The 26,844-nt window shown below is 33.8% G+C and overlaps 1 protein-coding gene and 1 long non-coding RNA gene across 3 annotated transcripts in view; one reads left to right on the top strand and one right to left on the bottom strand.

Annotated features, from left to right (window-relative positions):
- Positions 1 to 26,209, top strand: HisRS (histidine--tRNA ligase). 2 transcript variants are annotated; one of them, XM_089249372.1, is made up of 14 exons: positions 21 to 167; positions 4,079 to 4,219; positions 6,242 to 6,313; positions 6,518 to 6,637; positions 7,742 to 7,963; positions 9,285 to 9,392; positions 10,168 to 10,266; positions 10,398 to 10,491; positions 11,400 to 11,527; positions 12,612 to 12,684; positions 16,166 to 16,344; positions 17,526 to 17,642; positions 21,362 to 21,508; positions 22,909 to 26,209. In XM_089249372.1, exons 2-14 carry the CDS (start codon positions 4,118 to 4,120, stop codon positions 22,978 to 22,980), a joined length of 1,533 nt encoding a protein of 510 aa, XP_089105498.1. In that variant the 5' UTR covers positions 21 to 167; positions 4,079 to 4,117; the 3' UTR covers positions 22,981 to 26,209. The 2 variants fall into 2 exon arrangements, with proteins under 2 accessions (XP_089105499.1, XP_089105498.1); XM_089249373.1 differs by lacking the exon at positions 4,079 to 4,219 and having other exon boundaries at positions 1 to 167; positions 22,909 to 26,208.
- Positions 16,362 to 26,844, bottom strand: part of LOC149070184 (uncharacterized) — a 143,060-nt gene continuing 132,577 nt past the window's right edge. The window contains exons 2-3 of the long non-coding RNA XR_016195043.1: positions 21,345 to 21,481; positions 16,362 to 17,267 (exon numbers count right to left, since the gene is read on the bottom strand). This is a non-coding gene — a long non-coding RNA (uncharacterized LOC149070184). The remainder of the gene's footprint in view (positions 17,268 to 21,344; positions 21,482 to 26,844) is intronic.

Here is a 26,844-nt window from a genome sequence, read left to right as displayed (position 1 = left end):
ATAGTTTAACTTTGCTTGCGTGGCAGTGAAGACGTGTGTTTTGATATTGCGGTGCCTTTCGCGGATTTCGTCATTCATTGATCGAATTTATTTATCAATTAAAGGCAATATTTATCACAGTTATGGCGAATTTAGTCAATGGCGTAGTCAGTAGCAGCAAGAGTAAGGTATGGTATAACCATTGGATTCACTTTATTTTGAGGTGATGATAATTCAATCACGATAATGATGGTCGTAGAAGTTGAATATAAGCACGTGTTGGTATGTTTTCATGTTATTTACATTTTACTCCTAAACACTCGTAATTGTAACCAATAGTGATTTTAATCAGTATGGGTAATTGAATGATTGGTAGGAGGTTCACAAGGGGTTGGGCGCCTATTTTATGTACCTATCAAAGAGATGTGAAATTTTGTGTGGTGCACACTGAAATAGGTTCTCTACTAAAACATGTCTGTATTCAACATGCGAAAAACATTAACCTTTCAGTAGACACGCCTCTTTTCCAACACACATTTTTGAATCAAAACAATGCGCTTTGAGGTGCACGCTCCTATGAGTGTCATCTACATTGTAACAGCAAGAAAAATATTCAAATTATGTAGATAATGTTTACATTAAGTTGTGATACAGGGATATAATTTATACAGCATGAGTCATTTTCCAATCGTATGATTAATCGAGAGAATGTCCAGTGAACATTTGGGTTCGTTTTCGGGACCCTCCACAAAATTCTGGATCTGAAAAATGGACCCTTCACAAAATAAAAGAAACCATAAATTTGGTATTTCTTTTTGGTGATAATTACATGGATTATTTTGCTTCCCACAAAATTACTTATTTTCCCCAAAAATAAGGGACTTTCACAAAAATGGGACCCTATGAAAAAAGTCTGGACAGACCCCTGTTAACACACAAAATTTCTTTTAACTGGCCTAGTTCCGAAAGCCCTTGGACACCTCTTCCCCTTTATCTCGCACCATGAACGATAGGTTACAAGACAATTTATAACTCTGTTGCTTGCTAGGGTTCATTGATATGGTCAGGTCCACTGAGGAATGTGGGTGAGGTCCATGTATGGTTTAGTAGTAATTGTCACTGTTCGGATCCCAAAAAAATTTAAAATTTTTTTTGTTTCTGAAGATTGTAAACGATAGATTTTTCCTGTTCTTCTCACAGCGTTCATAATGATTTGCCGCATTTCAGCTTTATAAGAAGCTCAATTCTCACACATATGCTAAAAGCATTATGTTGCCATTAGCAAGTTCATCCCAGCATCTTATACGTTCATGTTTGGAATGTCACTTAGATAGTCGAAGAAAAAAAACAAGTGTACAAGTTCCAAAATACTGAGGTTGACTGTACAGTTTGGAGAAATGAAATAGAAAAAGAAACATTTCCTTTTGATCGAAGCTGACTTTCTGACTAATCACATTCAGATACAAAGTTGTCATCATAGTTTCCTCAGAAGCCCTAATAATCGCAGTTGACACCAACAACAAGTGGTCCAGAAAAAAAAAATTGTGTTTATTAGGAAAGGCTGGAACAGAATTTGGGTGAAAAAAAATGTAATTGGTTGAGAAAAAAAAATTCAGCTCAAGTGTACGATTTTGGAGATCCTACTGTAAATTCAAAGAATAATGTCCATATGAAAGTTTTTTAGCCGCATAAGCTTAACATGTGTAAAAAATATCCAGCTAAACATAATGAATTGCTATTAAAATTCCGTCGAATAAATAAAATAAAATAGTCAAAGTGTGAAACAGAAAAATAGAAATGTTTTTTCAAATGTTATAGGTCTGTAATGCCAGGTTTACACTATAAAAGTTTAATAAAAAAATTGTTTATGGTGTAATCCCAGCTGTAAACTACTTGAGATAACTTTACTAAACATGACACAGCTTTTTTCTGTTAAAAAACATCAACAGTAGGGACGGGAACAAATATTCAGTTTGTATTCAGCCCCTTTGCCTAATATTATTAGGTTTGGCCAAATGTCTGTCAGGTAACAATTCCTAAAATTGTTGCTTCAATAATTTTCAAACTATGATTTTTAAATTGGAATCCGATAAGTACTTAATTTTTTTTTTTTTTTCAATTTATGTCAGCATGTCTATCAACATATCAAAGATGTTAATAAATTTAATAGATTCTATGGAAAATGAGGGGAAAAAATTATTTTTCAGACCTGTGAAAGTATTGTCGTTTCATAGGAATAAAAAGATGGATTTTGTTTTAGTGGTAAAAATTAATGCTCTGAGTCAGTGTTTCTCAACCTATGTTCCGCAACAATAGTATAGGTGGTTCGCACACAGAGACTTGATAGAACTAATTCTAATTGAATTAAAAATTATTCAACCTTTGTAGTTGATGTCAGTTTTATTTCCCCTTATGGGTTCAAATAAAAATTATACCTACCATACTCGGGTTCAACATGTTGTGGAAGATGTCAGGATTGTGATCCTACATGATGCGATAAATATGGGGTATCGCGAAATTTAGTCAAAAAATGCTTCAATTGCCTCAAATGCAATTTTCTAATTGCTGCAGGGTGTGGGAAATGAAGGACTGCAACACAAATCGCAGTAAACAAAAATGTTATTTAATGGTGGGGGGGGACTCAAAGATCTGATAGCCATATTTTATTGGAAAAAATACATTAAGCTGGGCTATTAAATAGGACAAAATATAGGACACTGCCAATTATTATAAGATGTTGCTAGAAGTATTCACAATCACTAATTCTCATTAAAATTGCAAAAAGAAAAATGTTGAGCCTGTAAAAATATGTGAGGTGAACATACCAGAGAAATATGTTTTAAAAAAATTAATTTTAAATTTTTTATGTATGTGTAAAAATGTATAAATTTGATTTGAATAATTATTATCATAATTATAATATAATTTACATGTATGAAAATGCTACGTATTCATGACCTTAGTAAATATTACAAATTCAGTATTTAATGTATAAAAAAAAATTGGAACCACCACAAAATTAAAAATTAAAAATTAAAAATTTAAATTAAAATTTAAAAATGTTTAAATTTAGGATCAACTTTAATTGTTTAAAATAATTCTCAATGCTGTTTTGAATTTCAAACTAAAAGTTTTAATTTCATTTTTTACTCCGACTTTAAAGAAAAAAAATTCTATTCTGCCACTGAATAGGTCTATTGGGACGATCAATATCCTAATAATTCAATGTGGCAATTTTTTTTTTTATGTTTGACCTATTTCAGTCGTTTAAAATTATCCTTAATCTTATTTTCAATTTCAAATTTGAATTTTTAAAAAAAGCTGATATTCTGCCAAAAAATTAGCAAAATATTCAATTATTTCTCCAAATCACTATTTGTCCCATCTCTAATCAACAGTAGGGTTTTTCATAGTTTCATTTCAAGCCGCCAAGCTATAAAATCTGATTTATTAAACTAAAAAATATAGAAATCGCAAAAGTTTTATTGAATTGCATCATCATGATTTATATAGAGATACTCATCAGGAAATACCAAAATCTGCATGTTACGCATGAATACTTAAACAAAGGTAGAAAAAGCGGGGGGGGGGGGGAAATGAGTGATAGGAAGAGCTTTGCACTTTTCTTTTCCCGTCGTGTCTGAGGGTGTGTCAATTTTTCATGCAGTGGATTGGTCTGGTTTGAATGAATTTAGGTCACGTAATACGTCAAAGAAAGGTGTAGATTTCCTTGAACCTGGCATCTAACTACCCTATAATTATTGTTGGAAAACTGATGAACATGAAAAAAAAACCAGTTACACATTAATTTTTCTTTACGACCTAGTTCCAGTCATGTTCAAAGTCACAAGAAGGAATCTTAATAATAAATTGATTTACGAGACAATGTCTTTTTTTGTCATCACGTAGGTGGAATGTTGAATTATTAGTTTCTCCAAGGTGTCAGCAATCTTGGGATATTTTACGACTGTTTGTTTTGTATTTTTTAACTAGATAGTTTGAAAAAATTTTATATAATTTATATGACCGACAAAAAAAACTTCTTTTACATTATTTTTTCCCATGGAATCACTTCAGGAAACTTTTTTTTAATTTATAGATTATTTGAAAAGTATTGTCCCATTCTTATTGTTATATCATGATGATGAAGATATTTTTAAAACTGAGGGTGTATCCTGTTTTTCGACTTCCGTCTATTAGAGTTTTATCTTTTACGCAACTTACTGCTCAACTTGAGGAGGTACATGAATACATTTTTTTTAATTGAATTTAAATTTTGTATCGGCTTGTATCTATCTATCTGTTGTATTTAAGTTTTACTTAAACTTTTCATAAGGTTTAAGGTTAAATTTTTATGAGGTTAGAGAAGTTGGTGGAAGTGGGAAATTTGGCATGAAACATGCATCTTTCACTATATACCGTAACTTTTGTAAAGTTCTTAGATGAAATTTGCTTGTAATAGTTGGTGGTGGTGTTTAAATTCCTGTATCAGGAACACCCTCAGATATTGATAAAGCATATTGATCAGCTAAATATCAAGGTTAGACCTATTCTTTTCTTTTAATTTGCTGCTAGTAAAGCCTTGTGATTTCCTGTTTGTAAGTTAATCCACAGATTACGCGTTGAAAAAAATTCTGAATTTATTAGTGTTAGGTAAAATCTGTCTTGGTGGTGTCTAAAATATTCTATGTGTGATTAATAAATTAATAGTCCAAGGGTGGCTGGCAAAACATTTGCTGAATTCATTATAAAACTTCTCATGTTGAAAGACAATCAAATCCCAGAAAAGTCAAAAAACATTTTTTAGGATTGTTTTTCATGGTTGGCTCCAGGGCCGTCTTAAGAACACCATGGGCCCCCGGGCCAAGTGGTTTTTCTGAGGACCTACCAGGTAAATTACAAAAAATTTCAGTCAAATCTCATTTTTGTGAGGCCCCTCTTCTCTCGAGGCCCCCGGGCCGTGCCCAGGTAGGCCCATGCGTTAAGACGGCACTGGTTGGCTCCTAAGAAATTTGATTGGCCCCTTAATATTTTTTTGATTGTCACAAACCCTGAATTATATACCACCCACTGTCACCTGCAGTTTTTTCTCTGAAAGGTTGGAATAAAAATAGATTGAATATTTAACAAAAATAATTCGCAAAAATGTTTTCATAAATTAAGTTATATGTAACAGTGTATACATGGTGTCCTGTAAGTGCTAATGCAGCCTTTATCTCATGAACCATTCATTGTAGAGGTACAGTTTCAATTTAGAAAATGCTCAAAAGGCATCTAAAAGTTACCCTGTGTCCCAGTTTTGAGAGTGAACATACAGTGTGTAACAAAATAAAAAATCTAAATTTTTATATGGCTCTCCTCTAACTTCCAATTAGGAAATTATTACCCTATCTTTCCTGAGGCCAACCCCTTAGAAGCTCCATGTTTTTAAGTGCAATATTCGCCGAGATATTTGAATTCAAAATCATAGAAAATTGGGAAACGTCAGCATAAATGAGGGAAAAGTCAGCATAAATGAGGGAAAAAAGCATTGTCTGTTAGTTTTTCCAGTTCTTTCGTACCTTTTCTCTGATTTTTGAATTTAAATGCCTTAGCAAATATTCAGTTAGAAACATGGAATATTTTCAGTTGGCCTCAGGATAGATACAGGGCAACAACTCTCTAATTGGAAGTTAGAGGACAAAGGGAATGTAAAAAAATTTAGATTTTTTTATTTCGTGACACGCTGTATTTTTACTCTCGGAACTGGTAAAGGGTAATTTTTTAATGCCTTTTGAGCATTTCTTAAATTGAAACTACCTCTACGACAGGCAGTTGAGATAAAGGCTTCATTAGCACTTATAGGACACCCTGTATACGTGAGTGCAAAAATCAACATTTTTTCCTAAAGAAACCTGTCCAAACAACCCCTTTCATTCCTTCATTCCCCCCCCCTATTCATTTTCCCCTTTCATTCCCCCTTTATTCTCAGTGATGAACTGTTTGTTATGGTAACAACCAGAAGCTTGCATATGCAGATTATGCACAGGAATTTACTGTAGTTCTATTGTATCTGATGCAAATTGTTTTTCAGATTTTCTGTGGCATCGCATGTGGCATAATTTTCAGTCTGGAAAATATTGTTAAATATAGACTTGTATAAAGGTTACAGTGGTCAATGTCAAACTTATATAAGTTAGTCTGCTTAAAATAACTCTTCCCCCTCCTCCCCCCCCCCTTTTTTTTTCCATGTGCTTCATGATAAAGGAATTGTTTATTTTAGGCAAAAATGAAGCAGGGAATGGAAGATGTCTCAGCGGAAGGCAGTCAGAAATTTGTTTTGAAAACAGCCAAAGTAAGTCCATAGCCTAGTTGTTGTAATCAGGGACAAGAAATTAATTTGAGAACTATTATTTTTTGCAAAATACAGTTATAGGCCTAACTGTATTCTGAATATTCTTTTCCGTGTAAAATGAATATTTATAACTGTAAATACATGAAAGTTCTGATTTTATAATTTTCACCCCTTTGTATAATTATTTTTTTATTTAATGGTTAGGGAACAAGAGATTATGCTCCCGCCCAGATGGCCGTAAAAGAGAAGGTTTTCAAGAAAATCACTGATTGTTTCAAGAGACATGGAGCTGAAACCATAGACACTCCAGTTTTTGAGCTCAAGGTAATTGTTTATGCCATTCATTATTTAAGTTCCTGAATGAAAGTTGAATTATTGAACATCTTTCTAATTTATATTTTCATGTCGTCGTCGTCGTCCCCCAACGAGGATTTCCCCCTTAATCTTTGTCTTCAGTGGCAAAAGAAGCCTTGAAATTGAATGAAAGCAGTATTAAAATAGTGTGAAACCTGTATGAAAGAGATGGTCAAGAGACTGAAAAAATATCCTGGTTCAGACAGGCTTTTGTTTTAGAAAGGTGTACATTAAAGTATTAATCATATAGATGAGACTATCTTTTGATTTTTTTTCACTCAAGACAGGTTTTTGTCTGATGCAAGTGTCCATCTTAGGTTTTATTACATTTGTTTAAAATTTCTTGTTAAGCCACATGCTGGTTGTGAGTCTAAAGGCCACTACTCACTATTCTGATGTGATGTAGTCCCATGTCTTATTCACTCATGACGCAGTCCTATGTCGTGTTAGAGTAGTGTGTAGCGCGCCGCTACACACTACTCTCATGCGCGATATATAATTTTTCATAACAAATCTAGGTGTGTATTTTAATGGGGTAAAGCAAACATTTTTCCCACATGGAACTGGATTTATCTGTTTTCAATTCTATATATAAATAATCATGAAATCTTTTATACTTATGGATTTTTTTATAGCAAATCTGGATGATGCATATTTTATTTGAATATGTTTTCACACATATTTTTGGTTGCTGAATATTCATTTTTATACCATGTAATTTTATAAGCTTTACATGTTTTTACGTTTTTATATTGAAAGGAATACTTTGTAATTGAAAAACTAAGCTTGGTATGTCATGAATAAGAAGAAGAATTTTTACCAATTTTTGCCTGGGTTTTTCCACTTTTTGCCACTGTCCTGGCAAAAATCCAACCCTGGTAGCGCCTTTACACCCATTTCAGCTTCATTCTTAAAGCTGTTAACAAGTCAGTTGTGTCATTATCATATTGTAGGATTTCGCTGTTGGATTTATGATAGAAAAAGGCATAATTAAATAAATTTTATGGTATTTTCTAAAGTGGTTCATGATGCAGATAAGTAACACTTTTATTTTCTTCCAAATGGAATTTACAGGAGGTATTAACAGGAAAATATGGAGAAGACAGCAAGTTGATCTTTGATTTGGCTGATCAAGGCGGTGAAATCTTGTCATTACGATACGATTTGACAGTTCCGTTTGCCCGGTATCTAGCTATGAGCAAGATCACAAATTTCAAGCGGTACCACATTGGTAAAGTTTACCGAAGAGATGCACCTTCAATGACACGGGGTAGATATAGGGAATTCTATCAATGTGTGAGTACATCTGTCTACATGCTATGGTGAAATTTTATATTATGCTTGTGTGACAGTTTTTTCATTGGTAGTTTTGTACCTGAAATGCTTTAATCATATTATCTCAATAAGGGTTATTCTTTCAACATCTCTGTATATTGACAGTCCAAATTTTATATTCTGTAGATCTTGTTTATGTGAGAATGACAGAAAATGCTTTAAACTCTTCCTAAACAACCCAATTACAACCATGTGCAGCCAATTCATCTGTAACAATTCACCACCACCGCACAATTCATCGACAACATGCCCAAGTGAGTGATTAATCAAGTGAGTCAGAGATAGTCAGTGAGTCACTTGGTTGTCACCCATTCATCATATGGTCACTCAATTGCTCACCTACCCACTCACTCTGCTGGTAACTCACCCAATCACTATTATGGTTATTCATTGCCTAGTCACTCACCCAATTACTTATGTGCTTGCTCGTTCACACAATTACTCAGTCACTCATAAAGTTACTTTGTCACTCATAAAGTTACTTTGTCACTCATAAAGTTACTTTGTCACTCATAAAGTTACTTACCGAAGTTATCACTCATATAGTCATTTACTAGCTAACTTTTGTGCTAGCTCATTCAACTACTTGCTCAATCATTTAGCCACTCACTCACTGGTGATAAACTGTTGTCAGTGAATATTGTATGCCATAAATTTCCTCAGCACTGATTTTTTCCGTCGTGAATTTTCTTATCTGTGAATTGCAGGGCTGTGCATTTTTGTCATTAATTTTCCATAAATTAATTACACCACAATCTCTAGTCACATCATTGGCATTTAACCCTTTTAGCGGCATAGCAATAATCCCAAAACCCTCTGTAAAAAAAATTTTTTTTTTTCAAAATTAAGTATGCTTTCTTCTGATTTCCAGCTGGTGCATACTAAGGAGTATAGGCAAGAGTGTTCCATTGAGAAATAACTTTACAATATAGCTGGATTTACAATGCTGAAATAAGAGGATTTTGAGGAGGCAAGATATCTCTTCATTGCTGCCTAAAGTGATTGTTGTGTATCAAGTCCAACTGTAAAAGAAAACAAATGCTAGAGCATCAAATATCATAAATATTTTATATAACAGCCTGCAATATATGTATTTTCCCCATTTTTTTATTTCTTGTTGATTCATTGGACTTTTTGTACTTTAAAAAGTCTACTTTGATCTCAGTGATACAAGATAGTCCCCCCCATGTGTCAAGTTTTTTTTACCTTCTAAGTGATTCATTTATTGTACTCGCATTACTATTAAGTCTGTGCTAATTTTAGACAACCATATTTTTTTCAGGATTTTGACATTGCTGGTCAATATGATGAAATGGTACCTGATGTGGAATGTGTTAGGATAATGAAAGAGATATTAAGTGATTTGGATATTGGTGATTATGTTGTCAAGGTGATTTAAATCAATTTTATTGCTGAAGTTTTTGGTGATAAGTTATGAGTTTATGTACATCTTGCTTTTTGAAATACAATAATCAGTTCAGAATATTTTGTTCTTGTTTAATTTGGAAGAAATATCTATGATGCCAGAAGCGTATTTGATCACACAATCTCTTCACTTTTTTTAATATCACACAGTACAATTTAATTGGCCAGTCTTCTGGGCATAGCAGGCAAATGTCAACCACATGCCCTGATGCTAAAAGTACCCTGTAACCTGGGAGGCTACACCAGGCCCTGCTTTTGTGGTAATAAAAATTTCTTCTGTGTGGTCTTGAGGACATCATGCTGGACTCTTGTAGTAAGGATCCAGGTTTGAACCTTGTTGGTAGCATAATTGGTGGTTGGCTGATGTTGGTTTTCAAGGTTCTTGTGCAAGCCAGTCTCAAATTTAAAAAGCCTCTCCGCAGAAAGCAGGCAGAGATTTAATATGATACTTACATAACATGAAAATATAGGCATGTGCCATTCCCACTTTTTTAAGAGCATGGTAGGTAGATGGCAGTTCCAATATAACACAAAACATGCATCATTCTGACAACATTAATACATGAGGTCCACGTATACGCACACACAACACATTCTGGCATGAATCAATTTCTTAGAAATTCCCCAGAGGAATGTTTACAAGGTGCATGCACAGTTAAGTAGTAGTTGTTATCACAGATCTTGTAATATATATACTTCATCTTGTATTTATGTTGAGTTTTGTAATTTATTTCTCTTAGGTAAATCACCGCCTTATCTTAGATGGCATGTTTGCTATTTGTGGTGTCCCAGCAAATAAATTCAGGACCATTTGTTCTTCTGTAGATAAGTTGGATAAGGTAACTATAGTGTGTGTGTGTGTGAAGTTTGAAAAAAAAAAGGATTTTTTTCATCAGTATGTTTTAAGTCTGGATAGAAATCAATATGGGAATTGATCTCGCACCTATGTTCAATTTAAATACTTTTCTAGACTCCGTGGGAAGAAGTCAGACATGAGATGATTGAAGAAAAGGGTTTATCTGCTGATGTGGCTGACAGAATCGGTGAATATGTGAAAAAGAATGGTGAGGAAATTTTCAAATACCATGACTTTTAATTAACAATAGAACACCCATTATCCTTTAATCTAGTTATTCTTAATGGTTTTTGTTTTTGCCCGCATGTCTCCTTTGGACCATATTTCCTTCTCTTTAGCCCCCCTCCCCATCCCATTTTATCAACAGAAGACAACCTCTTACCTTATCTAAAAGCAATGATCGATTCGTGGTTTTGCCACCCTCCTCCTTCTATTACACTTTAATTTTCTTGACTGCGTGTTCCCTGAACTTACCACCTGGGCTTCAATGAGTTTCCTTCTTGTGGAGGTTCTATGCAGGGCAGTTTCAACATTCTAAGGTCCCCAAGTTATGGGACCTCGTACTTGGTTGGAAATAATAGCTTTTACATATTTACATACTCGGCTCTAAAAAATCATTGTACCAGATCTTGTCATGTAAGCCCTCTCTATACACATGAAATTACCAGACCATGCCTGGATGGGACCCCATGCATTAGGATGGCCCTGATTTTTCCCCTCCATATTTCATTGATGGGTTTTTTTTCAAATCCAAATTTATTTTTTCACAGCTCTCTATATAAAAGCCGCCAAACACCTGTCATGGCTCCCCTTACATTTAATTTTTACCCATGGCCTCCTTAGATTATCTCGGAATCACAAGGAAGGGGGTATATGGCCACCGGTCAAGAACTACTTTAATCTATCATCGCATCGATTAATCACATTTGTCTATGTATACAATTCTTAAAATCTCATTTCCATGAAAATTATGTCATTTTCCCTGAAAATCTGTAATTGAAAGATAGAATGATGACATCAATTTCCCATCTTATTGTTAAATCCTTCATTTCCTGGGAAAAAAAATTTAACGAATGTTTGTTAAAATATTTAACCTTTTGTTTACTTTTTACAAAGGTGGTGCAGAGCTGGTAAATGAACTTCTTGAAAGCGAAGAAATGACAAACAACAAGTTCAGCAAAAAGGGCCTGGAATCTATGAAGCTCTTCTTTACGTACTGTAATATTTATGGGGTCCTGGATAAAGTAATAATCTCTATTTAAAAAAGTTCAATTCGTAAAAGTTTATCATATGTATGTACAGTAGGACCTCTCAAATCTGGACTCCTCTGGCCCTAGTTGATTATGGATCATGGGTCTGCTTTGTTTATTTCCCTGGTATTCATATTCAAAGCCAGGACCGATTCTGGACATTATTCAAGCATAAGTAAATGATAATTCGGTGATAAAAATCACCCCCCCCCCCCTCAGTGTCCTAAAAAAATCAGCCCCCCTTCAGTTAGTGCCTTCAGCAGCCATGTAGTTTGCAAGATTCAAGATCCAGCTCTGTTTAAAGTCATAATATACCTTTTTGAGTACTTTAATTCATATTTTCCTTTGAAAGACAGTTAATAAAGCAATATATATTCAAATTAACAAATAATTTGGATTTCAAACCATAATTTATTACATTAATAATTATTAATGTTATATTGTACATAGGAAAAAAATATCTTTACTTATTTTAAAAAAATTGTTAAGTATTGATGAAACATATCCATAATTTTCTGCTGTTTCTGGGACTTCAATTTGTTTTTTCTACCTTTCCTAGAATTTTATAGAGTAATAAAAACTTTCCCTCTTGCAATCATCTGACGTTCCAAGTCTTCAAGTACACTATCTAAGCAAGAAAGAACCTTATTTATTCGAATGTGCTTCAACCCTTCGTGCTTTCCCATTTTCATCATTTTCTGAATAGATTCTAGATCTCTTCTAGATTTAAATTTGTATTGCGAATTTCATCATTGGTCAGTTTGATCAAAGCTGATTTCCTGACTAATCACTTTGAGATATGTTCAGTAGACACAATACATTGAGGGAGGGGAGAAGAAGCAGTACAAAAAAGAAAGAAAATAACCTATGGAACAGAAAAGACCAAAATGGAATTTGGGTGCAGAAAAAACATCAAAGTCCTTGATTGAAGGGGAAAAAATTGAGTGAAGTGTCCAGATTTGGGAAGTCCTGCTATATATAGATTTAAAAAGTGTTATTACATATTTTTATCACTATGTAGTTGTTTCTCAGTTATTATGTATTATGTTGGAATAATGTCTGCAATATCTTCTAACAGGTCTCCTTTGATTTGAGCTTGGCTAGAGGATTAGACTATTACACTGGAATAATTTTTGAAGCTGTGCTACAAGGTAATTTTATTTACTGACTGAATGGCCATGATATAGTAGCAATGTACTGACCTCATATAAAACCAATATATTAAACAGAACATAAAAAGATCACAAAATATGTAAGTGAATCAGATATCTAACATGGGGGTTCCCAACCCCTTTTCCTATCCATCAATGTACATTTTCCTCTCTAAAGATGATTACCATTCCAGAATAACAATACAGGGTTCGTACGGGTCAGGGAAAACCGGGAAAACCTGGAAAAGTCAGGGAAAAAAAATTTTACTAAAAAAAGTCAGGGAAATCAGGGAAAATGGCCCATTTTTGCTTTAAAACCTGGAAATTTCAGACAACGACCTGGAAAATCGTCACGATTGCCGTCTGATCGGGAAAAAAGATTGATCAAAAATAATAATGAGGGGAAAAAATCCGTGGGGATGAAAAAGGGAATTCCGATAACATCGTAAATATTGATAATCCGTAAAATATTGCAATATATCGCAAAAAAACGTTAGATATTGCCAAGGAGGAAGGAGGATTTCGTAAGTCCGCTTGGAAAAGCGTATTGCTACGACTTTATCGTAACTTTTTCCTAGTGCTTCCCCAGAAACATCATAACTACGCATTGTAGAAAGCCATGGGTACAAAGCGCAGTTGCGATAATTTCGTAAGTTGACTTCAGTTAGGAACGACAGATGACGCACGGGTATGTTTTGATTTTCCACGTGGGTATTTTTATTTGAAAACAATACGTTGTAAGAAAACTTGTCTGAGCGGATCGTCAGTAGGATGATTGGATCGAAGCAGTCAAAAATGACCCGTATGGTGGCAGCTTTGCGGTAAAACTCGCAACATGGGCAGATAAGTTATCCAGAACTATGCCAAGCACGTGAAATCAGAGTTCAGTGAACAACCCCCGATTGCGTAGCTTCTCGGTTCTAGCGCTTACACGAGTGCAAGCCAACTGTAAAGAATTTTGATGCAGTGAAACCAACTACATCTTTGATTAATTATGTCACAAAGGAAACAACTGTAAAGGCTTAAATCTTGTGGGCATTGAAATTGCCGAAAAGGGAAATCTTTCATTCCTTAATTGTGCTCCATTTTTCTTCTCCATCAGGTGTATTTGAAAAGCATGAATGTGTGAAAAAAATCTGCGATAATGATGTCATTATGATATTGTAATTAAAATTATTAATTTTGTAATTAATATAAATAATTTTATAATATAATTAATTTTTTCTAAATTTTTATTAATTTATATAAATTTTTTGATTTAAAAAAAAAACCTGGAATTTTTTTAAAATTTGACTGGAAAACCTGGAAAAGTCAGGGAAATTTTTTTACGAAAATGAGTATGAACCCTGCAATATATTTTGTCTCAAACTGTGGATAATCAGTTGAAATAGTGTAAGTCCTTATTAGAACATTTGAATTATCAACTACCAAGTCCAGACCTGGAACTAATCAGGAGCCTATGGAACTTGTTAGAGAAAAGTCTGAGGAGTCATTCCACTCTTCCTGGATCCACCAAAAATTGATATAAATCTGGTTAGAAATGAGTGTTGAGGATTTGACTGGCCCTGTAAAATTTATGATAATTGCTTTCTTAATCCATGTTTATCTAGTTATGATGGCATATGACATTGTGCCAATTTTTTGTCTAATTATTTCAGTTATAATTTTTTCAATGATTTAAAAACACGGTTAAGAACATGAAGTTGGTTTCAATGCATTGGTAAAAAAGTTTAATCAGGAAAATATATTTCATTAACTTCAACTCTGAAAAAGGGGCAAAAAGGAGAACTTAATTTATCAGATGACGGTTAAAGGGGATGTAAAAAAAATTGGGCTTAGAATCGATTAAAATTTTTAACTGGTTAATCAAAACATTTTAATTGAGTGTTTTCACTAGTCATACAATATTAATAGATGAAATAATGTTTTTTATTTATTTCACACACCTTTTCGGTGGATGTAAACAAATATAAGAATATGATTATGAGATTGTTAAGGCTGGAAGCAGTTTAATATGCTGAATATAATTATATTAAAACTTGTAATTTCTTCACTGGATCTCATCTGGTTTTTTTTTTAAATCAGTTATTTTAGGTTACTCACTGATTTTGAAAATACTATTGATTGTTTTCCTAGAAACTTTTACCAAGTGCAGACCTGCCAACTCTCTAGATTTAGGCGTGAGACTGGATTTTTCATCTTTCTGCTCTCCGGATTTGTTAGTTTCTCCAGATTTTGCGTGAGATTTTACGTTGTCATCACATTAGGGAAAACATCCATAGCTGACAGCCTGGTCATTTCCATTGAGCAACCGCAAAAAAAAAGTCTTGGTGACCGCATTTAAGCAACTGGCAAAGTCGTGACTTTGTTTACGTAGCGTTTATCTGCAATCATTTATCAGGGGGAAGCCCTTGGTTGCCAAAATTCCTGTATAATCATTGTATTCCATTAACAGCCGTGCTGTAAACACAAGTTTTTTGTCAGCAGCTTTGTATTTTGAAGTTTTTTAATTGTTTCCTTTGATTAAATTCCTTCAGAAAGAAATATAAAACTTTAAGCTATATAAAGCTTTTAAGAGTTCATATACCCAAGATTATCAATTACTGATAGCATCCACAAAAAGAAACACTTATATTATATGAACAGTATGTTGATGTGATTTCCCTATTCCGCATGGAAAAACTGACATGCAATTATATTCTGCTCAGGGGCAAAGCACAAAGGGGGAATTGAACTTTTCCTTAGTTGATTAAATTAAAAAAAAAATTTTACTTTTATTTTTTTCAATTGAGTCTATGAGTGCCGGGCAGCCCCCCCCCCCCCCCCCCCCCCCGGAAGAATCTCCGGATTCCTGGATTTCAAAAGTTGGCACGTCTGCAAGTGGTACTTGTGACCCACATTGATACAATTATTAAATCATTACACTTCAGTCATAGTTACAGGCCTGTAGCCAGAAATTTTGTTGGGGGGGGGACTAAAGTGATAGAACAATAGATTTGGCCATGTTTTCTCCTTTTTTTCAGTCATTTTCTCACATTTCGGGGGGGGTGCCAGACTCCCAAGTCGTTGTCCCCGCCATGACCTTGCACAGTTAAAAACTTTGTGTTTGGTTCGCAGCATATACCCACGCATTCAAACATGTACCAATTTGTTAGAAGTTCCACAGAGGGATATGAATGAGGTGCATGTGTGGTTCAGTAGTAAAATTGTATTGCAATTTTGGGGACGGTAATTTTTTTATTCATTCTGATAGTCTGTCATTGATATAAGGGATAAGAAAAACTGATAAGCATATAATATAAATAATGGCTCTTTATTCTGTCTGGGATCAAGATATAAAAAAAATTGCATGTCACCCACATTTTTAATATTTTTTGCTTTTTTTCCACAATAATTATTTTTTGCTTCTATTTCTCAAGGATATGACAATGGCGGAACTGAAAAAGGAATTATATTTTATTTATTTCGTAATTCCAAATAGGTCAGTCTTTGGAAGATGTAGATGCTGATGGTGAGCCAGTTCGCATCGGTAGCATCGCTGGTGGAGGACGTTATGATAATCTGGTTGGAATGTTCGATTCAAAGAATAAGAATGTGCCGTGTGTGGGAATGAGTATTGGCATCGAACGTATATTTGCTTTAATGGAGGCTAAAATGACAGTGAGTTAATCTTTCAATAACTGCTGACGGTTTTAGGAGAGAAAAGGCTTCTTGAGTTTATATTCCTTGAGGATATTTAATGTAAATTCAAGCATTTATAGAACAATGAAATCCTCTTGAAAGAAGATTTTGCGGATAATTATTACAGTACATTTCTCTAAGCAGTGGTAAGATGTCAATATTGAAAAATAACATGTAGACAAAAAGAATGAGAAATTTACATAAGTGTATATGAATTATGTTTTCATAATTTCATGTTTTTCACATTTTAATAATACAGTGATACTTCAATTAATAAATATAATTCATTCAGGAATCAGGTTCATTATCCAAAATGCTGTTTTCCACATGTTTGTATAGAAAATAGTTTAATTTGTTCCAGGAATGGCCCACCCAAGATCTCAAAATATATTTCATAAAACACCAAGAATCCCTGTCAAAAATACAAATACTGACAGAAAGCAGGGATAAACAATTTCACAATCAGATGGAGAATTTAACGGAAGATGAGAAAGGAAACATATGTATTTTATTTTACACTATGTATGCTAAGGATTTTTAGGAGATTGCAGGCTATTTCATTGATTTCAAAACATGTGGTAGACCGCTTAAGTAATCTTATAACATGCTGCGAATCACTTAAGTGCTCTGGAACTGTGGCATGGATCACTCAAGTCATCTTGAAATGTGCTTTGTTCATTTTTACAAAATTAGGTTCAAGGTGGTAGGCCACATCAAATAGCTCTCAGCTCGCAACACAGCTGTTTTATGGTTGTGTGTCCGTACATGCATCCATATCAACTAAAATGTTTGTTAGCTGAATCTGTGTTCATTAGCCAAGGCAGTAAAGGGTCCAAAAAATCTGTTAGCCAGAAAATTTTTCAATCCGACATTTGCTAGCCGAGGTATTACTGTAATGCCTCCTGAAACAAACAACATTGATACTCATATAAATTTACAGTAAAATCTATTTTTTGCGGACACCAATGGAATGAAAAAAATTTCCATAAAAGAGGGGTGAATGTTACTCAGGCGTTTGAAAAGCATACTTTTATTATCAAAAAAACCTCAGTTATTCTGGCTAGACTCGTTCCAGTTTTTATACAGATTTAACATAATTTTATTCTAGATTTCCCCCCCCCCCAAATCCAATAAGTACTTGATTTATTATTATTATTCAGGCAAACAATCAGAAGATCCGGACTACAGAGACACAGGTTTATGTTGCTACTGCTCAAAAGAAATTAGGACTTGAGAGAATGAGGATATGTCGGGAGCTCTGGGATGCTGACATAAAAGTATGTATCAATTAACAATTCTATATTATTCCTTTTTAACAGTTTTGTTTGGTTTTAATCAACATTCTGAGTCACAACATAGGGTTAAACTGGTATGATCAATTTTTTTATATTTGTTTGATGAAAAAATAAAATTTGCAATTATATCAAATTCATACCTTTTGGGGGGATTTGACAAATGTGGGGTTCAAAGGTTTTGTTAACATTTCTTTCACATCAGATATATTGCTGGCACCATGATGCCCTTCCCCCCCCCCCTTCACCTCTTTATTTGCTTTTATTTTATAGTAGAACTTTATCCGGGTCTGGTGATTTACCAGGTACATAAAATTCAATTCCACAGGAAGTAAATGAGAGCTGGGCACAAAATTACTGCTTACTACAGGTAAAGTACAGCAATGGGTAATATTATTTGGTGATTAGAAGAATGGTTTATTCAAACTCATATTCTTGTGTAAACAGCAGTTTTTTAATGACAAAAAAAAAACGATAAGCAGAAAACAATGGTTGTATGTAATGATGTCTACAAACATCAATTTCTGTTGATTTGTTTTCAGTGAGGGCATTTGACTTAGAGGGGAATTTATTGAAAGAAGTGCCCTTTTCTGGAAGAAAGCCGCCCCCCTCCCCCTTCCCCCATTATTAAGATAAAATATTTTATATTTTTGATTTATTAGCGAATATTCTTAAATTTAGGGGGATAAAACTATAAGGGCCCAGACAAATGCTTTATTTATTGGTGCAGGAATCTGCCCAATTTGCATAGTCATTATTTAATTGTGAAATGATTTTTTATTTTCAGTACAGTAGAATCCCGATTATATCCGAACACATTGGGACCAAAGGGTGTTCGAAAATCGATTTCGAAACTAATTCATTGAAGCAAAGGAATAAATTGAATTTAAGATGAATTCATCAGATGAAAAAAAAAATCTGCCCCTATTCACACATTTGTTTGCTTGTCAATCGTTTATAACTACATGCACTCTACCCAGATCTGCCCCCCCCCCCCTCCCACTTACATATCTATAGCTCACAGGTATGGTATGTACAATTGTTGGAAGTGAATTAGTGTACAATAGAGCTGAGCTATCGAGTTGGGAGAAAAGATGATTCAAGTTCCAAGAAAATACCAACTGTTGAGCATCATTAACTATAGAAAACTTAAAATAAGTTAGGTTAAAAAGGTGTTCGGTTGACCAAGTTATTCAGAAAATTTATGTTCGGATAAACGATGTTCTACTGTAGTTTAAATTGTACTCGATTGAATAACATGGGAATATAGACTGAGTATTCATTTTGAACCAGCAAAGATGCATAAATTAAAAAGTTCTTAACCATTTTTGTTATTACTATTCTGTTATAATTCAGTTTTTTAGTCTTGACTGTTTATCTGAGTTTATTGGTTATCAATGATCATCCTCACTGCCATTCTCCTGGATAATTGAGGTTCTCAATTGCTGAAATTTGTTGTTCAGGTCACGTATTTGTATCAGAAGCCTTCAAATTAGTATTTTAATCATAAATTCTTGATCATGCAATAAATGTAAGAGAGAGAGATAGCAGAATCATTTTTTAAATTATATATCTCTTCCCCCCCCCCCCCATTAGCCATTATGCTGGGAAATTCAAGTCACAGATTAAGGAAAATTCTTAAATATCTGGACACTAAGAATAGTAGATTAGAATTTGAACAGTCAGCTCTCTCATAGAGACCAGCAGACCTACAACGGCACAAGTATTCTATCACTATCTATAATACCCAGCGCTGCCCGCGTTTTCTTCAATTACTGGGAAGATTGAAAAAGTAACACACCATCATAAAAGAATGAACTACTATACATAATACTGACAGCATTGAAGGGGGGACAAACCATTTTAAAGGCATATCTGAAATGCATTGCTACTAAACCACACGTGTACCTCATCCATATTCCTCTGCAAAACTAAAACGGATGAAATGCATTACTATGGTCACCTTGGTTCCCTAACAAAAATTCTAAAAGTCATTGTTGAGGATCAGAAATCATTGTTACTTTTCAGTCTCGGTCCATTTCGGCCATTTACCCAGCTCTGATGAACTTTTAAATTTAAAGTAGCCTACCGTTCAAGTTGGGTCCTGTTTGGTATATATGTAAAATTTGGCTACAATCTATCTAAAATTCTAGATTTGGATAGAAAATTAATTTTATATATATAGACTAGCTATAATACCCGGCGATGCCCGGGTTTTCTTCGATGAGGCTTTTTGGATCACATGATATCCCTCTCTTTGAGAGACACACAAACCGTGTCTAAGTTCACCAATATGGCGACTTCCTGCGCGACTCATGAAATAAACAAATCTAGATTTAAAATAACGTGAAATATATATATATATATATATATATATATATATATTTTAAAGGGTGCTAGGTATTTCGATTCCCCCCCCCCCCCCTTGAACTTCAAGTTATTCATCTCTGCCTGTTTCTGCTTCAAAAAATGCTTAATTAAAGCTGTGGAATTTTTTCGATGTACTTTTTACGGGCCCATAATTAATTTTAAAACATCCTAATCTACATGGATTTATGCAGTTGAATATTAAAAGCCAATACGGAGACATTAATTTTCAATGAAGATACAAATAAAAAGTTGAAATCAATGTTATTGCATGGATATCCAATTCAAAAGTAAGTCCTGCTAATTACTTCATATTTAATTTTCTGGGCTTCGTATAGCCTATCTCTAAGCGAACTCAATATTTCAAATATCAAGAATTCAATATAATTTTTAAAATTATTGATGTGACAGAAAACCCCATCAAATTTTCGCATTTCTACAGTAAAATCTGCAATTTTTACACTGATTTCTATCAGGATCACCCTTTTCCTGACCATCAAAGCGATGCTGATGATGATTACGACATTATTCAAAAAACCTCATTACTGGGAGTATTGAAAATGTGGCAAACCATTATAAAGCCATAAATATTATACATATACTGACGGCGTTGAAGAAATGGCAAACCATTGTAAAGGCATATACACGTGTTAAACGCATTTGCCCTGCTCTGATGAAATTTTAAAGTAGCCTATCGTTCGAGTCGGATCCCATTTGGTATATATGCAAAATTTGGCGACGATTGATCTAAAATTGTAGATTTGTATAGAGAACAGACAGACAGAAAATCAATTTTATATATATAGATTACACTTTGCTCATACTTTGAAAAATAGATGGCAGCATTAAAAACTCATGTACACACTAGATAATGCACTCAAACTGTTAAGTACACATACACATTTCCCGCACTACTCATTTGGTAGTTAATTGCCCATGGAGTTGTGCTCAGTTGAAAGAAAAAGACTCAAATGTGTTATTTCCTTTTCAAACACACAATGCAGACTTTTTCCATGTTAATTTGAAAAATTAATATTCCTGATAGTGTTGTGATTCATAACGTACCGTATAATCGTTATTTGCATGTTAATCCCTGAAAGTAAAAAAAATTCAATTCTAAAAATTTTTATGATCAAGATTCCCTCTTTGTAGTATGTGTTTATTTTTCCCAAATTACATTGTTTCCCTAGGAATATTAATGTTGAGATGTGTGTCTGGTTTTTATGTACTAATTACATTGATATGATTATTGTTTCTGAATGAGACACAAATTTCAAATTGCTGCTTCTTACATTATTGTTCATTTTCTTGGAAACTTACTATAACTTTTTTTCTAGGCAGAGCAATCTTACAAATTGAATCCAAAATTCCTTGACCAACTCCAGTATTGCGAGAGCCGTGGAATTCCTTTGGCGATTGTGATTGGAGAGTCCGAACTTCAGCAAGGAGTCGTGAAGCTAAGAAACATAGAAACAAGAGAAGAGGTGATAAAAAATTTTGTATTATAATTTGTATTTTTATTTGTTTTTATCATTTTTTCAGTAAACCTTTTAAAAATAGAGGTATTTTTAGACTATTTTAATAGCATTTATTTGATAAATATTTTGTCTTTCTCTTGAGTGAAAGTCATACTTTGATCACATATTCACCTTTAACTTTTAATGTCAGCCTGCTTAGCTGTAACGTCAGAATTTTTTTTGCTAGCATAATTAGCAGATTGGGTTTTAACCCATTATTAAGTCACCTCACATATGATGCCAATTTTTTTCTACCTCTAGGAGTGACATTATACCTAGGTTTGACGAATTGTTTTGTGAAATTGATTTTACTTTTATTGCTGAAGTTAATCCTTGATTGTTATTCCTTAAAGTTTTTTTGTCCAAATTGTGTAAAAATGATCTACAGGGTGACAAAAAATAACTATACAATATTTTTCCCAAATAATCTTTCTTTTAATTCCATTTACAAAAAACTGACAATTCCTAATATAAATATATACATTTGTGAACAACCACATTCACTTGAATTCAATGTAGCTGCCTTTGGTGGGTTTTTGGTGTAGCTGAGAAATGGCTGATGGTTGGGGAAGAACCAGTGTCTAGTATTTGAATGATTGTGTGCTTGCTCAGTTTTCAAGAGCTTTTCATCTATGAAAAAAAAGAATGTTCTCTCATCGATCACTAGTGGCCTGATATATTCAAGTCCACAGCATTTTTTTAGCCGTGTACTCACTTATTTTCATCAGTGAAATGTTAACACTTATAGAATTCCTAAGCTATCAGTCCCAGTTCTTGTTTTCTATCAAATCCACAGATTCTTGGTTAATGGGCGATCTTTCTCATTTAGACTCTTTCATTTTTAATCGCCTTTTTTTTGAGGATCTATCGGTTCTTAGTGGTTTTTATCTCACCCTGGACAGTCACCTTCATGACCTAGCTCCTTAAACTGCTTGATTGCCCTTTGAGACAAGTGAACAAGCATTACCAAATGATTTTGCAGTTTCACAATTTTGTTTCTTCTGGTACAACACAGTTACTGTCGCACAGTTACTTGGCATTTTTTGTCATATAAAGTAGGATGTTCAAAACATTTATTGGAATCACAAATTATATTCAAGAATATCTTTAATATTATGACAATGCATTAGAAAGTTAACTAAACTTTTTGGCCAGTCAGAGCATCAGGAAATTTGTATACACTTATTTTTGTATCACCCTGTGATTATAATAATGAAGATGCTACTTTCCTGTTGTTATGGGGGGTTGTGTTTTATTCTATTCTTAATCTTTGTTAATTTTTCCATGTATAATGATGGTGATATTCTATTATGCCATTTCTTGTCCAGATATGTGTATCTGATGAAGAATTTTCTTTTGTTTTATAGTTCACTGTACCCAGAGAAAAACTTGTTGAAGAGATAAGGAAGCGATCTTTGGAGAACAGTTGTTCGGCATAGTGTAAACTTTAGTGATATATGGGTTCCTAATTTATTTGTACGCTGAAGCTTGTATGCTGAGTTGCATACAAGAAAATTTCATGTGGGGGATGAGTCTGTGTGCTAACTCTGCTTTTGTTCTTCATTCTTATCAAAGTTATCATCATTAAGCAGTTGATTGTTCTGAGAACTGTTTCCCATATGAAAAAAGTACATATAATAATGATGACTGCTCTTTTCACTGGACAAGTTAATGATTTTTTTCTGCCATCTTTGGTATGCCTATATTGTTGGCTTGACAGAAATTTTTTCAATGTTTCTGTAGAAAAGTAGAATGCTTTCTTCACTTCTGAAATTATCATACGGTATATATGGATATGAATGAACAAAATTTAAAAGCTTGCAGTAAGAAGGGGCTAGCTCTATTTTTGGACTTTTGTGTTATGTCCACTTTTTTTTTTCTTGTTAAAAAAAAAATCTTTCCTTCATTTGATGCAAGACACGGGTAATTTCAGCAGTTAGATTGTTTTTCAATAGATGAAGCATCACAATGAATGAATGAACGCCAGAACTTTGCCACTGTACTTATCCCGTTCCAGAGATCTCTTCCAGCCCAGCTCCATGGCAGAGTCTGGAACACTTTATTTTGTGTCAATAAAGAAGAAAAACCACAGCAAAATTTTTACAAATTTTCTTCGGACAATTACTGCCGCAATTAACAAATTTTGTGGTGATTACAGACCAAATGGGGTTTGGAGTTGGAGAAACATTTTGGTGTTTCGTTAAGACAGATGAATGTACACATATTAGGATGGAGGTATATTTTAAAAGCAATTGGAGGGGCCCCATGCCATCTCATCTGTTATCTTACACTTCCGATATTATATACACAGGATACGGAAAAAAACGAAATGTGAATCTTATCATGAAGTGTGAAATATCCATCGGAGAGAGTCATCTTGCTTAACACCTTCACAGCAACGGGATAAGTAAAGAATAGCTCTATTAGATTTTCTTTAATGTCCCAAAAGTGTCAAAAATGCAGCTAACCTTTTTTTTTTTGCTGCAAGCCCTTTAATTGTTTTTAATGGAACAGAACCTTTCTATTCAATTGAATGAAATAATGATATAAGTTTTGTAATTTTTTATGTCAGTGTGTGTTGTCTATGACATGATTTGCCTGTGGGAAGTTTGTTTCTGTGTAATGCTTGTAACAAACAAAGGAATGCTAGTTTGATTGAGGTGTTAATTTCAGAAAGAAGCACGGTAAAAAAAGGTAATTCATTGTCAATTGCCTGTATAATCTAAATCAGTATTCTTCAACCACCACCAGCCCTTGGAACATGTCACCCAGTTCATGTAACCCCTATATAAATTTAGATGTAACATAAGTCTCTATCATGGTTTTTATTTGCTTTAGTTGCTGTCAGGTCTGCAAATTATTTATGATTTTTGTGCCGGTTTATGAAAATTTTCAACTATTTTCACCCTTCTGCCGCTGTGGGGGGAAAGTTGAAAAGAAAAGAAAAATCTATAGGTCAATAATTAATTTGTCAACAATGTGCTATGGCATGGATAAATGAGTAATGAAAATTGACCCTGGGCAGATGAACTTTAACAATTAATGGTGTCTTTTAGGATCCTAAAAAATTGTTTTATTTATTAAAAAGATCAGTAGCAAAATAAGTATATTTTTGATATACAGGGTGTCCTAAAAAGTCTGCTAGTAGGAGTGTTTAACCTTTTACCGGCCGAATTCAGATTCCAAGTGATTTTCATTATTTTTTTTTGTTAATTTCTCCTTCTGATTTTTTAGTTAAGAGATATCAATCGAGAAATTGAAGAAAAAAAATTTCCCTATGCGTTTTCTTGAATGTTCCCAATTGGGAACATTGGCCGGATCTGACTAAACATAATTTTTCGCAGTGAAGCCATCTTACAGGATGATGCAAAATTCGTCATCATTTAATAAATTTATTTTAAAAATTAAAGAATATACATATAGAATTTTAAAAATGATGGAAATAAATTTCTCTCGAATACACTCAAAAGGCATGTATATCTGGATTATAATAAAGAGCTTATGATGAGCTGAAATGCTGGTCTAAAATTCACAAAAGAATACATACATACGGGTTTAGGTTTTTGTATGGATCCCTTGGTAAGTTAAAAGATATTATTTAAAAGTATAAAGAGAGAGAAAATATTATTTACAACTCTGGTACCTAAAGGCACAGGCTCCGATGACTGCTTACTAGCATATACTTCCATTTTATATGGGAAACCACATTGTTTGAGCAAATCATCCAAATTTTAAATCCAAAGCGAATCGGTTTTCCCCATATGAACATCTTACTTGAATGATGACCGTAATACGGTACTATTGATTCATCGATGCTTAGTTTATCATGGAACAATCCAAACCGAATGTGTGTGAATTTTTCATTTAATTCATCATAGATAGCCAACTTATCACCGGGTTGTAAGAAAGAGTTATTCATCAAATGGAAGTTATTTTTTATGTCTCTAAAGTTATTCCTCGGCATAACAGTGGGGACGATCGGTACTGCTGTGTCTACTGAAAGTACCCCAGTAATCATTTTCACTTGGTATTCTGTGATACCTACTTAGCAAAACCAATCCAAAAAACTTTGCGATTTTTTTCCACTCAATTTTCAAATTCGATCCATGTTGTGCGACATAAATATTTGTCATCTCAGCCAAGTAACTAAGGTACTCTTGCGGTAAAAATTTGAAAAAAATATCAATCGAGTCGGCTTGCACTTAGCTCAGGAAACGTATGACTGATTGCTTCAGTAGGTTCACTTATATTTTTGTCGAATGCAGTACTTTTTTTTCACTTCGGTTGCATGAATTTTAGTCTTTTGGCTCTTGACACATGATGTTTTCTTATTTTTTGACTGGGTAATTATCTGATCCTTGAAAGGCAATTTTGATGTAGAAGGCATGTTGATAGGATCTACAAATTCACCCACAAATGAACTATGTGTTGATCTTAAAACACAGATATCCACAAACATCTGCAAGAACTACGGGGCCAAGCATGTTGTCATCGATATCTTCCTCATCTGTAGCCCGCTCATTTTCATCAGGCAATTCTTCATCAGAGAGATGTGATATATCAGAATCTCTCAAACTCAGTCTAATAAGCTACTACTAGTATAACAAAAAAGATGGGAAAAAGAAGTGTAGAAAGTCACAAGACCAGATATCAACTGAGAACTGAAAGACCAACATACCAACAAAATTACTCAAAACGTAGAGGGAAGGCGTGGGGGGGGGGGCAAGGTCAGTCACAGAAAAAAGGGGGTGCTGCATGTAAACATCAGAATGTGAAATTTGATACTTTTCCTTCCTTTTGAGACACACCAGAGAGAGGGAAAAAGCAATAAATTGTTTTTTCGGAATGCCACTCCTCTGCATTGCACTTAGAATAGTCAGTAGTGGCCAATGTTCCCAATTGGGAACAATCGTAGGAAAAGTTCCCTGGAATTCATACAAATTTTTTTTTTCTCTCATTGAGCATTTCTTATCATTCTTGGCAATATTCTACAATTAAAAAAAAATTGAGATGCATGTATGTTTACAAAAACTATTTTAATAATTAAAACATAAACTTACAGATAATTTCCCTTGAAAATGGGTGATTTTAGAATAATAAATTGATATGATAAGAGCTGAATCGAATAACTTTTGTCTTTTCTAAATTAAGTTCAGAACCTTATATGTTCAGGGAAAAAAAATCAGCTATTTTCGTTAAAGAGAAATATTTTTTTTGAATTAATCAAAAGTATGTTCCCAATTGGGAACATTGGCCGTTAAAAGGTTAAATAATCCAAATTCAAGTGCAAGAAACTTTACAAA

Source organism: Pholcus phalangioides, unplaced genomic scaffold (assembly GCF_987345545.1).
Source record: "Pholcus phalangioides strain wild (caught in Gottingen) unplaced genomic scaffold, Ppha-v1.0 ptg000022l_1, whole genome shotgun sequence".
Lineage (NCBI taxonomy): Eukaryota > Metazoa > Arthropoda > Arachnida > Araneae > Pholcidae > Pholcus > Pholcus phalangioides.
This window is presented reverse-complemented; position numbering and strand designations above follow the sequence as displayed.